Raw genomic sequence first — 13,715 nt, forward strand, 5'->3', positions numbered from 1 at the left:
TTATTAAAATTTCTTTTAAAAGAACATCAATCTAATAATTGAACTCATGATAAATATATTCAATGAAGACACACACTTACAACTCTCATATTTGTAGTTGTCAAATAATAAGACTAATATTTTAACTATAGTGATCTAATGAATCAATCTATTATAACTTTAGAATCGTCAAAACCTTTAAAGACCAATGTCTTTTGTTTTTCCCAAAATAAAAGGAATTTCAAAGAGCTACTAATTCATTTATACAACTCTCATATTTGAAGCTGGAAAGATAATAAGACTAATATTTTAATTGTAGTGATCTAAGTAATGAGATCCTCTAAAATTTCTTGAAACTAATATTGAACATGGGATCTTCCCTTTTTCCTCCAAGGATGGTAGGTTTTATTAAAATTCCATGCCATAATACAATCTTGATTTCAAGTGGAGCCTCTGAGGTCTAGGAGAGACACTCAATAATTGAACTTTTATGTCTATTGAATAGGCACATATACATTTTTTATGTGTAAGGATCGACATTCAATTACTGATAAAGATAAGTAAAAACAATTCTACATGGTGTTAAGGGACGCCCTGCACGGAAACCAACCCAAAACCACCATTTTAAAGTCTTGATATTACATATACTGAGTTTGACTAAAATGTCTATCAACACCATAAGCAAGAGTGAAAATGATTTGCAGAATGATACATAGAAACCAGAACTTTGGCCTAGAGCCACTAAACTAGTAGTAAATGTGCTTAACATGAAACTATCCTATGTAAATGAGCTAGAAGCCACATAAGGGATGACCAGTTACTTGAATGAGCCTGGAAGACTTGAGACTGTAAATGAGCTGCAGAGAGTCACAATCTATAAGCCATGAGCCACGAGCTACAAGCCACAAGCCACATACATGCATAACAAGGACCCCTCCTTGGCCCATTGAACACACACAGTGGGAGATCCTTCCTCGACATGCCTCAACCTCGACTATACGCAACAGATACTCCTTCCTTGTCCAATGATCACACACAACAGTAACTCCTTCCCTGAAACCTGAGAGCCTCAAGCCTCTACGCTGCTTTGAGCGTGACGGACGAGCTACCTTCTTAAAAACTCTATGACCTCCCAGAAGCAGTGACACAAAGCTTATTCTCTTCACTAACATGACAAGGCTAAGAACCTGAAGGAATTGCTTCAAATTCCCTGCATGCCCCCCAATGTAGTAACTCCACTGATTAGCCAATTGCCAATAGTCTGAAAGGTAAGCCTTAGTGCCGAATTGGAGCCTCTGTGCAACCAAATAAATTCTACTGGTCACGGGTTGCCCCAGGACTAATGGACGTCCAACCCCAACATCCATGCAGGCGAAGAGAGCAAAATCCCAACTGTAGGCATCGATCCTAGCTGCAATAGAATTGCGAGGAGGATCAACATTGCAATTATCCCACACCATGGCTTGAATGGAAACCTAAAGAATATTGTGATTCTCCATGAAACCAGATGAATGAATACTATCTTTGCACGGTGGAGCATTAGGCCCACACAATTCACCCTGAGGTCGAATGGCCTTATAATCATCACACACGATCATAAACCAAACACTATGGTATTGGATTGCATTAACGGTAAAGTCTTTAGGCATGAGTGAATTTAATGGATCATACAACTAAGCTATGGTTGATGCATGACCCCCCACGTGGAGAGCCAAGTCACCGAGAGCAGTCTTGTCAATTGGAAGACTACATTGGCACCCACGGTGGGGGTGAATATGCATTAACAACAATAAATTCCTTGTTTGGTGGGAGATGAAGCAAGTGAACCATCAACAAATGAGGCACCAAATGTGAGTCAACAAACTTGAAAATAAAGGTAGACCAAATTTAGAGCCCCCTAGAAGCCCCATGTGATCCAATCACTCTAAGCTCATAATTCTTCCAAAATTTTGAAAACATTTGAAGGGTCTCCTCTTCCCCTATATTTGTCTCACAGAACAAGAGTATGGCCAACATTTCCTTTTTATTATAGATTTAAATTTAGACATCTATTTATCGAAGCCTAACCCCTTGCAATTCCAAAAGAGGAATTTCATTATTTATTGTGCGATTTGTTGCCTCCAGAATGGAGGCCAGCGATGTTCTTATTGATGTTTATACTAACCATTTTGGATGGATTGATTATTGTTTGGGTACCCATTTCCTTTTTTTTTTATAAAGAATTTTCATTCCGGAACTATCGATTAGTCTTCCTCCCTACTTTTCTCCGCGAATGATTCATTTCATTTTCCCTGTTCGCATCTGATTTTTCATCTACCGATCTTGTTGGTAACCCTGAACCCCTAGTTTTTAGGGCCTTAGGGGAGTGGAATTCTTCTTCTTATGGATCTATATCCTCTGCTTGAGTCCCCATAGAGGCTTACTCTAAGGGAACATCCCTTCTAGCGCTACAAAAAAAGAGGGCTTAGTGGGGCTTGGGGCCTTCTCCATCATCATTTTAGTAGTTAGGATTTTCCTTTTTTCTAGAAAATGTTTCAAGATATTGAAGCTATTTTTTGGATCTAGGAATCTATTATTATTAATAGAAGAGGTTCCCTCTCTAGGCATTGACCCTTACTTTTTTGGAGACATGGGCCCTTTCCCTTTCTGCCCTGTAGTCGCTTGAGGAGGAGCTTGGTTGTTCATCCTTGCGAGGCCTCTTCTCCTATTCTATTGCTGCCATTATTATCCATCATTACTCTACTTTAGCTTCTCTTCTACCTTATTATTAAAATCACGTGTGAAAAGGCTATACTCATGGAAAAACTTGCATTTAAATGGAATTTGATTGCAATCAACTTCTTGTATATGAGATCAATTATCTAGGTTTATATTTATTACTGTTGGTAAACACTTTTCTAGCTCCACCTCCACACTGATATTGGTGCAAGTTTGCAACCCTTCTTGTGGCTTATCTCGGTCGATGTATTTGCTAAGAATATTTTCTATACTCCTAAAAGTTTCCTAATTCCAACAATGTAGTAGGAAGAAGAGAAGTTTAACCCATACTGAGACTTCTTTTGGAACATCACATTCATGATTAAAATCTGGACTCCAATGATCTAGATATAACCCTTGGCCCCCCCACGAAGTAGGGGTTATTCCTAAAGATGAGATCCAAATTTGCTTTTCCTTTGGATAGGAAGGTGTACATTGATTGTCAACAAAATGACATTGAAACCTTATTTTTAATCTTGGGTATCCAGTTCTCGTCAATCCATTCCCGAAGGGATCTCAAAGAGGGTCATAAGCCCATAAAATGACAAATAATCCTCATATCTGCAAGCTTCAGGGTCATTGATTTAGATTGAGCTATGAACCTCCACCTTTGGAATGTTGTTGATGTTCTTCACAAATTTTGAGGATTCAACGTTTTAGAAAAGTGGCCCTCTAGCAACAAGGGCATTAAATTCCACTATGTCTGGAGGGGGTTGCGAGGGTGAGATGGGGGTCCTATTGAACCTTGATCCATTTTCGGAAAATAAAGGAAAGCAACAAAGAATAACAGGTTGAGCAATGCGCACTAGGTTTTGTTTGATTTTTCCATAATTAATTTACATTTCAAAACTAAAACAATATTATAATGTTATAAATGATTAAATTTATATATTAAAATATCATTTTATAGTTTATTTTTAATTGAACACTCAATAAATACAATTATATGAATTTATGTTTTATAAATTTTATATATAATTAAAAAACTATTTTATTTTTTTTTGGGGAATTTTTATTAAAAAAATTCAATAGTTTATATACTTAATAATTCTCTTTTAATATATTGATGTTTAGTTTTCAATGGTTTAATGAATTTATGTTTTATAAATTTTATGTATAATTAAAAAACTATTCTTTTTATAGATTTTATTAAAAAAAAATTAATAGTTTATATAATTTAATAATTCTCTTTTAACATATTGATGTTTAGTTTTTAATGGTTAAATTTAAATTTCTAAATAGAATTTTAAATTACATTTCCAATATATAATTGGAAATTTAATAATATATTGACTTTTAATTATTATAAATTATTATTATTAATATTGTTTTTTTTTTTTTATTTAATATAAATTGGTTTTTTACATAAAGAATCATCAAAAGAATTCTAAATATTAGTTAAATTTGTTTTTTTTTTTTATTTAATAGTAAATCATATAAATTGTTATATAAATTTAGAAAAATAAGCATTTACATTTTATGAAGACATTTTTTAAAATACAAATTAATAGAGTAATAGTTTATTTTTGATTTATCATTTTAAATAAAATTAATTGAATCTCAAAAACACTTGACCATCTCAATTTTCTAATCTTCATTTAGTATTAAAATTTCTTTTAAAAGAATATTAATCTAATAATTAAACTCATGATAAATATACTCAATAAAAACACACACTTACAAATCTCATATTTGTAGCTGTCAAGATAATAAAACTAATATTTTAACTATAGTGATCTAATGAATCAATCTATTATAACTTTAGAATCCTCAACACCTTTAATGACCAATGTCTTTATTTTTCTCAAAATAAAAGGAATTTCAGAAAGCTACTAATTCATTTCTACAACTCTCATATTTGAAGCTGGAAAGATAATAAGACTAAGATTTTAATTGCAGTGATCCAATAAATCAATCTATTAGAATCCTCAACCGGAATTTCAAAGAGCTACTAATTCATCTCGGGTATTGGTTCCTCAACTTTCTTCTAGCTTTATCAAATAGATGTAAACTTCGGATATTACGCGACACAAATAGAGTCCGATACAAACAGTTCTAATAGACATGCCGTGGCAGGCGTGGCAAGGGAATAATTTCCAGTGGCACTGCCTTCGCCATAGTAATTCCAAACTTCTCTGTCATGTCCACTTCTTCTGCACGCATGCCCTTCGCAGGTGCCCACTCGAATGAATGGAGAAGGGAAGCCAATACCAGATGAATCAACCGACTCGCCAACGGAAGCCCCGCGCATATTCTCCTTCCTGCTCCGAATGGTATCAGCTCGAAGTGTTGTCCTCTGTAATCCACGCTATTCATCTTATCATCCAGAAATCTCTCAGGGACGAATTCCGATGGTTCATTCCAGATGGCAGGGTCCCTTCCGATTGCCCACATGTTGACGATTACCTGCGTGTGTTTGGGTATCAAGAATCCCTCAATCTGACAATCACTATCTGCTCTGTGTGGAACGAACAGAGGAACTACCGGGTGTAGTCGGAACCCTTCTTTCACCACTGCACAAAGATAAGGCAGACGGTCGGTGTCACTTTCTTCGACCCTTCTGTTGCGCCCAACAACCTGGTACAACTCGGCCTGGGCTCGTTTCATTCTCTCCGGATTGCGTATGAGTTCTGCCATCGCCCACTCCATGGTCTTCGCAGTAGTGTCGCTTCCCGCCTCAAATATGTCCTACATCAAGCAATTGGCCATAAGAGAAATTACTTTGGCAGTATGAATTCACTAGTAAACTCCGATACTTTAGAATAAGACACCATCTATCATTAAATGCGTCAATAGCCTTATTGTATGATACCAACAACGGAGAAAGGAAATGATTACAGTTAAGTAGCCTCTGATGTCGGCGAGAGTAAAATCATCGCTTCTCATTTCCAGCAGAGCGTCCAACAGATCCTTAGGAGCATCACTCCCGTCCGTCGTTTTCCCTTTTGTGGTGAGGCGGTTCTCTATGAATTTGTCAAGAATACCAAATTCCCTTGCCATATAGATTGCCGTGTTACGTCCCACCCCCTGAGGATCCAACCACTGAAGAAAGGGAAAGTAGTCCACCAAATTGGGAGCTGCTGCATTCACCGCCAATTGCCAAATAGCATCACTGAACTCTTGGAAAGCTGGAGAATTGGGATGGAACATGTCTTTACCAAAGGCCAACTTGCCTAACATATTAACAGCCAAGTGGGCCATCATATTTCCGATGTTTACACTCTTCCCCTCTGCACTTCCCAACAGAATCTGATTGATTGTTCGGAATACTTCATCTTTTCTCAAATGTTGCAGGGCTTCTAACCTCTTGACGCTGAAGAGCTTCGTATTGGATATGCGTCTGAGCAAACGCCAGTGGGACCCATATTGGGACCAAATTAGTGAGGACTTGTCGTAAGAAAGGCACTGAACTGACTGTACGACCGTCCGGCCTGCAAAAACATGGTCATGGGTTTTGAGAACTTGCTTTGCCATGGCAGGAGAAGAGACCACCACTGTAGTTTTCATTCCAAGAGAGAGACACATGAGAGGGCCGTACTTCTGAGCGAGGTGGAAGAGAGCTTCGTGAGGATTGTTACCCAACTGGAACAGGTTTCCCACAATCGGCCATCCCAGAGGTCCCGGCGGAAGCCTGCGATAAGTCTTCCTCCTCCACACATCAAAGACAAAGAATATAAAGACAGAGGTGAGCCCTGTCACAGAATACCATAACATCCATCCATTATCCATTGAGATTTATTGCAGAGGCTGCTAATGGGCAACTACATAGAAATGTTACATAGAGGTGGAAGACAAGTCGTATAAATACACGAATGCGAGTCTCAACCCTAAGTGATTAACAGTAATCTATTTGAAGTCAATAATGTTACTAGTTTAAATTATCTAATTCTATTTTCACGTTCTTTAGTATTTCATTTTGTTTTCATATTTATGAGTTTAAAATTTGGTATCGACTTTTTGGAATTACAAATTTGATTGGTAAATTGTTTCGAGTTTTAGAAATTTTAGAAACTCTTTATAATCTCAGTATTATAGAAATTTTATAAATTTTTCATAATTTCAATGTTTCAAAGATTTTTCAAAATATTACATTTAATCAAAACCCCTTTTTAAACAATAAAGATTAAAATTTAACTCAAAAAATTACACTATCAAAACTCCAAAAAAATATTTAAACATAATAAAACATGTTAATTTTTTCAAACATTTTAAATAGAAAAGAATAAGCGAGGTTAAATTTTTTTGGTTTAAAACGTCATTTTATAGAAATTGGAAAAATTGCTAAAATATTTTCACAACTAATTAAATTAGCCAGATTTAAATATTTTAATATTTTAAAATATAAATTATTATGGAAAAATTGTTAAAATATTTTCACAACTATTTAAATTAGCCAGATTTAAATATTTTAATTTTTTAAAATATAAATTATTATTAATATATTTAGTTTGTACAAATTATCTTTAGTACGAGTTACTGTATACATTTATTATTCAAAATTTAATGAACAACAAACTGCATTATTGGAGTTGTTTATAATGCGACTTTTTGAAGATTCCGGTGACGGAATCCGGCGAAGAAATTGAGGTCAAATCTTGATTTCTTGCAGTTAAAATGGTTTTTTAACTGCATATTTGGATTCAGCACCCTGAAAAACCCCTAGGACGCTTTCATTGTGCAGAAACTAGCTATCAAACTTCCGATTCCAATAATTCTTGCCGGATTTCGACCGGAAAAATCCGCCGGAAAACAACTCCTGCATTATTTGGTTGGTTGGCTTTCTGCATAAATTCCACATTAGTCGCCGGTAGCGACTTTTATAGAAATGTGTACGAAAATTCCACATTTGTCGCCATTCGCGACTTTTGTGACATTTCTTAATTACTACGCACGTACGATGAATTGATTTAGATTCCGTCCATATATTTATTTTTTCATAATCATAAGTTATTTATTACTATTCTAAATTTATTTTACTTCCAGAGTTATGATTAGAGTCTGGAAAATCAAATATCTTTTTTTCAGAGTTATGATTAGAGTCTGGAAAATCAAATATCTTTTTATTTTATTGGATTCCGATTTAAAGAGTTTAATTATTAATTATAGTTAATTAAAAATTAAAATTATATATTTTATTTTAATTAATTTAAAATGTTTGTTTTGTTTTATTATTTTTTTACATAATATTTATGGAGTTGTCTATAATGCGACTTTTTGAGATTCCGGTGACGGAATCCGGCGGAAGAAATTGAGATGAAATCATGATTTGTTGCAGTTAAAATGGTTTTTTAACTGCATATTCAGATTCAGCACCCTGAAAAACCCCTGGGACGGTTTCATTGTGCAGAAATTAGCTATCAAACTTGGATTCCAATAAATCACTGCCGGATTTTCACCGGCAAAAATCGCCGGAAAGGCTTTCAAAAAGTCGCGTTAAAGACTACGTCAATATTTATTATTGATCTTTGATTTTTCATAGTAAAGTATTTTAGTAAGAGGAATTTATTGAACAAAAATATTAAATAAGATATTTAAGACATTTTATTAAGATAGATTTTTTTTTAATTTAATTTAAATTAATTTTGTTTTATTTTGAGCAAGTTAAAATATTTAAAAATATATTACAAATGTTTAATAAGATATTACAACATCTCTACCATAGTAAGCTTTTGACAACCATTTTTCTATTTCTATTCAATTTTCTATCTTCTTAAAGTTGCATTGTCTCTTGAATATTTGACTTTTCTTGGAGACAGATGTATAAAGGGTAAAAAAAAAATTGCTAAATATATTAAGTATTTAATGAGTTGGATAATGGGGAAAATTTTAGAATGTTGAATTGAGAGTGAAAAATGACCTAAATAAATAATTAAATATTTAATGAAAAAAGATGTATTTTTGTTTTGTTTTGTTTTGTTTGTTCTTGTTGTTTTTTTTTTTTAATAAAAAAATATGTATTTTTGTTTGCTTGTTCTTCTTGTTGTTTTTTTTAATGTAATTTTAGTTTTTTTAATTGAGGCATGAAAAATTGTTTGTGAAAAATTAAGTATTTAATGAATTGGATAATAGGGAAGATTTTAGTTTTGTTAGGTAATTAGCATAGATCCATCTAACTCTGGCTTTACAAGGGTCAAGAGGGATCAAATCCCTCAAGGTGCAAATCTCTTTTTGAGTGAAAAACGTGAGGAATGATTTGCACCTGGAGAGATTTGATTCCTCTCGTTGTAGGTAGACTTGGAGTTAGGTGGATCTATGTTAATGTTATTTTTTAGCAGCACACCAATAAAATATTTTAACTATAAGAAACCTTCTCTCTCTCTCTCTCTCTCTCTCTCTCTCTCTCTATATATATATGTGTGTGTGGTTGCAATATTATTGGATGAGTTTAACCATCGAAAATTAAAATCCTTGAAAATAGTTCATACTCAAGTTAATAACACACACACACACACATATAGAAATAGATTGTACCACTTTTGTCAAAAAATACCATTAAAGTCTTATGTTTCTTGTGCCACTTAAAGGACTCTAAATATTTACTACTATGACTACAATACTTACTACTATGACTACAGTCACAATAAGGTCTACCTAGTTGATATTTTTGGTAACCCTGGTTTACAAACCTATCTTTTACAAAAATACTACTAGCCTACATAATTAAACTGATATCTAAATAGCCTAATGACATAGTAAACCAAAACATAACTTCCCTATTCTCGAACCTCATTCCACAGGAGCCTTGTTAGACATTGCTTTTGTTGGAGCCACTGTTGAAGGGTCACCAGAGCCATCGACTGTCCGAGCCTTATACTTTCACACATGGGCTAATTATCCTTTAGCTTCCCCTAAAGTAATGTTTATATTATGAATGTACTTAAGAAAAATGGTAAACATAGTGTTCAGGTCACTTATACGACCATCCTGCAACTTCTCAATATTAATCAGCCCCTTCAGGACCGATTCAATACCTCCCACTCTTTCCTTGATGGCCCTCAATTGATTTAAGGTATCCATTTGACCTTTGGTCCTTTTCACTGATGCTCTTACTTGTAAGTTTCCCACTAGGGTCTTTACATGCCATGTTATTTCTACAGTATTATGGTAGAGGATTGCACAGGTTGTAGTTTCATCTGTGTCTATGATCCAATTGACCTCCTCCTCTATTCGACTGTCTGGAGTAGCCCTCCTTTGCTTGTGAACCTCGTCCTCCCAAACCTACACCACTTCTTTGTCCTTTTATGGTACCGTAGTGTGAAAAGCATTAGTTGCTTCCCTTTCTGCCATTTCTATGTGAGAACGCTTACTACAACCCGCCCCTTTTGCCTTCGCCTTAGGTCTCCCTTTCGACCTGCAAACTGAATGCCTAATTTTATCCATACTTGACTCAAAAACCTTCCTTGCCTTCGATACTACTCTTATCAAGGTTCTACTATTCCACCAGTGCTCAATTTCCAAACAAAAATCGCAAAAGAGGGCTTCAAGCCCATAATTTAAAGCCTATTATGTTGGACTGCTTTGTCTTGCTGAATTTTTGGTAGTTTTCCTTGACATATTCACATCATTAGATCTGTCGATGATAAGATTGTCACTATGTGTAAGCATGTTCCATCTATCCCTTTCATTCGCCAGGCTCAACAACTTGTACAAAATAATCACCATTTTCCTCCTCTTGTACATATCCTCTGCTAGTAACGTACCTTCCCACCTCTCAGTCATCTTCTTATCATTTATGAACCAGCCTACACGACTTGCCTTGATGGGGTGTTCATAACTTCGCCACCTTTGGTCGTCACTCTTTCCATGCAACGATCCCATGTGCCCATTCTCCCATCTCATTTTGAAATTCCACTTGCTTTCATGATCACAAATTAATCAATCATGTGAGTAGGTGGGGTTTTTCTTGAGGCCGGGCTCGCCTATGCATTGTGCTCATTACCAGCTGTCGTGGAGCTATCTCGTTTAGAAAAATTTTAAAATTCTTCCTTAAGTTGTCCCTCATGGATATCCCTCCAAGCCACGTCAGTAAACGTGTGCATGTTGGCTACCGATTCATTGGCCAGCCTGTCCACCACCGCATTTGTTGACCTTAGAACTAGGCTGAAATCTATTATTATGAAAGTCACCTGATGTTGTTGTATGCACTAGATTAATTGTGCCAGACACCAATTCCTCATGACCTTCCTTACCTGTGAGCCACACTCTAGCGTACGTATTGCTTGGATGGCTATATTCGAGTATCCTTCTACATTAGCATTAAAATTCTCTCTCGAGCCAAAATTTCAAGCCCTTGTTCCAAGGCCTAAAATTCAGCTGTGTTGTTGGAGGCATGTTCCAAGTTTATGAAAAATACCTTGCAAATTTTCCCTTTCCAGCCTTGTATAACTCCACCTGCTCCTGTGCTACCAGGGTTTCCTTTAGATGCCCCATCAAAACTCAACTTAAAGAAACCTTGGGGGGAGGGGGGCAACCAAATTGATGAACCCAACTGGATTTTAAGATCTCTTTTTCAGGACGCCTGCATACTAAGGTAATCTAGCTCTAAGAGCTTTAACACCCTTTCCTCTTGTGGTGATGGATGTTCCTCTGATATTTTGGGGCCTTTACTAATTACCATTTCCTTCAGCTAGCATTGAATTGATTCCACCAGGTGTTTTGTAAAAAGCTTCTTGTTCTGGAAAATTCATCTGTTCATTTCCTTCCAAACTAACCAATTAATGAAACTAGGAACTAAGCACCAGGTAAGGTTTACCATTTCATTCTTAGTGTAATTCCCTCACCATTTTCTAATAGATTCTTGTATATTGTCCTTGATTCTATCAGTTAGCTAGAAGATATAATCCATCCAATCCCATATGATAAATGTATAACTATAGGTGTTTAAAAGATTATTTAGGTTTTCCTCTCCACTTCATAGAGAAAACACCATGAGGCTCCAATAAAGTCTTTCTTCACTAGATTTTCCCATGTGAGAACTTTCTTGTGCAACACCAACCATAGGAAGGTTTTAATTTTCGGTCGTTGGGGTGATGACCACAGTTTCTTCCAAGATGGATCGATTGCCTCACTTTGAGCACATTCTATATACACTTTCACCTCCTTGAGATTAAATTACACTCCTTCTTTTTGCCCCCACCTTAATTGATCATGGTCCTCGTTATAGATGATTCTTCTCTGGCTTAATTCCTCTACTAATCCATGGACCACTTGGTATATTGTCCTTGATTCTATCAGTTAGCTAGAAGATATAATCCATCCAATCCCATATGATAAATGTATAACTATAGGTGTTTAAAAGATTATTTAGGTTTTCCTCTCCACTTCATAGAGAAAACACCATGAGGCTCCAATAAAGTCTTTCTTCACTAGATTTTCCCATGTGAGAACTTTCTTATGCAACGCCAACCATAGGAAGGTTTTAATTTTCGGTCGTTGGGGTGATGACCACAGTTTCTTCCAAGATGGATCGATTGCCTCACTTTGAGCACATTCTATATACACTTTCACCTCCTTGAGATTAAATTACACTCCTTCTTTTTGCCCCCACCTTAATTGATCATGGTCCTCGTTATAGAGGATTCTTCTCTGGCTTAATTCCTCTACTAATCCATGGACCACTTGGTATATTGGATGTACTTCTAAAAGAGGCTAAGGTTCCACTTTTTGCCATTTATTTCCATCCAACCCCTATTCCCAAAATTGGTGCACTTCTCTGCGACCCTGACTCTCAATAAATAATTGGATTGGGCACCACTTTTCCTTGCTTAAACTGGGTTGTTTTTTCCAAGAATATTCCCAAAAAAAAAGTTGAACTTCCATCCTTGATATACTAAAAGAAATGTATTTATATTATTTATATACTTTTGCAGGCCATATTCCATATCTTTGGACCTTGAATTGATCGTGACATACAAAGAAGGTCTTGCGTAGATTGGTTGGAGGCATATTTTTCTCTCTAGAGATAAGCCCATGGTGTTGACCCTCCTTTGAGCCATCACCACGAAATTTTAGCTCCACTCATTTTATTGGCCATCTTCGGATATTGTAGACCCAGCCCCCTGAAGATTTTGATTTACATACAGTATTCTAGGCTAACAACATCCACTTTCTCTTACCCTCAACTTCTCTCCATAAAACAATCCTTTTAATATCTTTGACTTTTTGCAAAACCCATTTGGGAGTTGTGAGTATTGATAACATATACCTCGGAATTGATTTCAAAATGACTATAGTCAAGATTAGACCACCTATGAGGTTCAATGCTCTAACAATCCATGTTTTCACCCTATCCTCCAAGCTCGTGACAACCTTATCCCAATTTAATTTCTTCCGGGATTGAACAGTTAGAGGGATTCCCAAAAATTTGGAAGGAATACATTTCCTTTGCAATCTTAGGATAGCAATCAAATTTCTCTGAATAGAAATATGTGTGTTGAATAAAAAAAGCATAGATTTGGAGTGGTTTATCTCCATACATAAGGTGGCTACAAAAGTATCCATGATAGCCTTGAATGAACGAGCTTCCTTCACTGTAGGGATACCATGTAACATGGTATCATCGACAAACTTCTCGTGCATGGTAGTCAGACATCCTTAATGTCATTAGAGCCAATTAATGTCCTCATTCCTAGCAGATGCTGTAATTACCCTACCCAGGCCTTCATCATTATAACAAACATGAGCGGTGACATAGGGTCACCTTGGAAAATTCTCGGGGAAGGGAAAAATGGTTTTGCAAGAGCATCATTTAGCAAAATCGAAAACATGGGAGAGGTGACCAAGGCAATTATGTAGTTTGTCCATCTATTATCAAACCCAAAGGCCCTTAGGACTGCCTCCATATATTACCAGCTAATATTATCATACACCTTCGAAAGGTCAAGTTGTATTATCATCCCTGCCTTCCCCAGGTTCTTTAGAGATTGGGAAATAACATGAGCATGAATCATATTATCTAGAATTTGCCTACCTTCCACAAA

General features: G+C 35.8%; 1 protein-coding gene across 1 annotated transcript; it reads right to left on the minus strand.

Moving 5' to 3' along the window:
* Positions 1-4,596: 4,596 nt before the first annotated feature.
* Positions 4,597-6,498, minus strand: LOC149231938 (cytochrome P450 76T24-like). Its single transcript, XM_089376393.1, has 2 exons — positions 5,575-6,498; positions 4,597-5,424 (listed from the first exon to the last, which is right to left on the minus strand). The coding sequence occupies exons 1-2, from the start codon at positions 6,463-6,465 to the stop codon at positions 4,792-4,794; spliced, it is 1,524 nt and encodes a 507-aa protein (XP_089232519.1). The 5' UTR covers positions 6,466-6,498; the 3' UTR covers positions 4,597-4,791.
* Between the last annotated feature and the right edge of the window lie 7,217 nt (positions 6,499-13,715).

The sequence above is a fragment of the Pinus tabuliformis genome, chromosome J (assembly GCF_031772625.1).
Source record: "Pinus tabuliformis cultivar Carrire ecotype Pingquan chromosome J, CPIR1, whole genome shotgun sequence".
NCBI lineage: Eukaryota > Viridiplantae > Streptophyta > Pinopsida > Pinales > Pinaceae > Pinus > Pinus tabuliformis.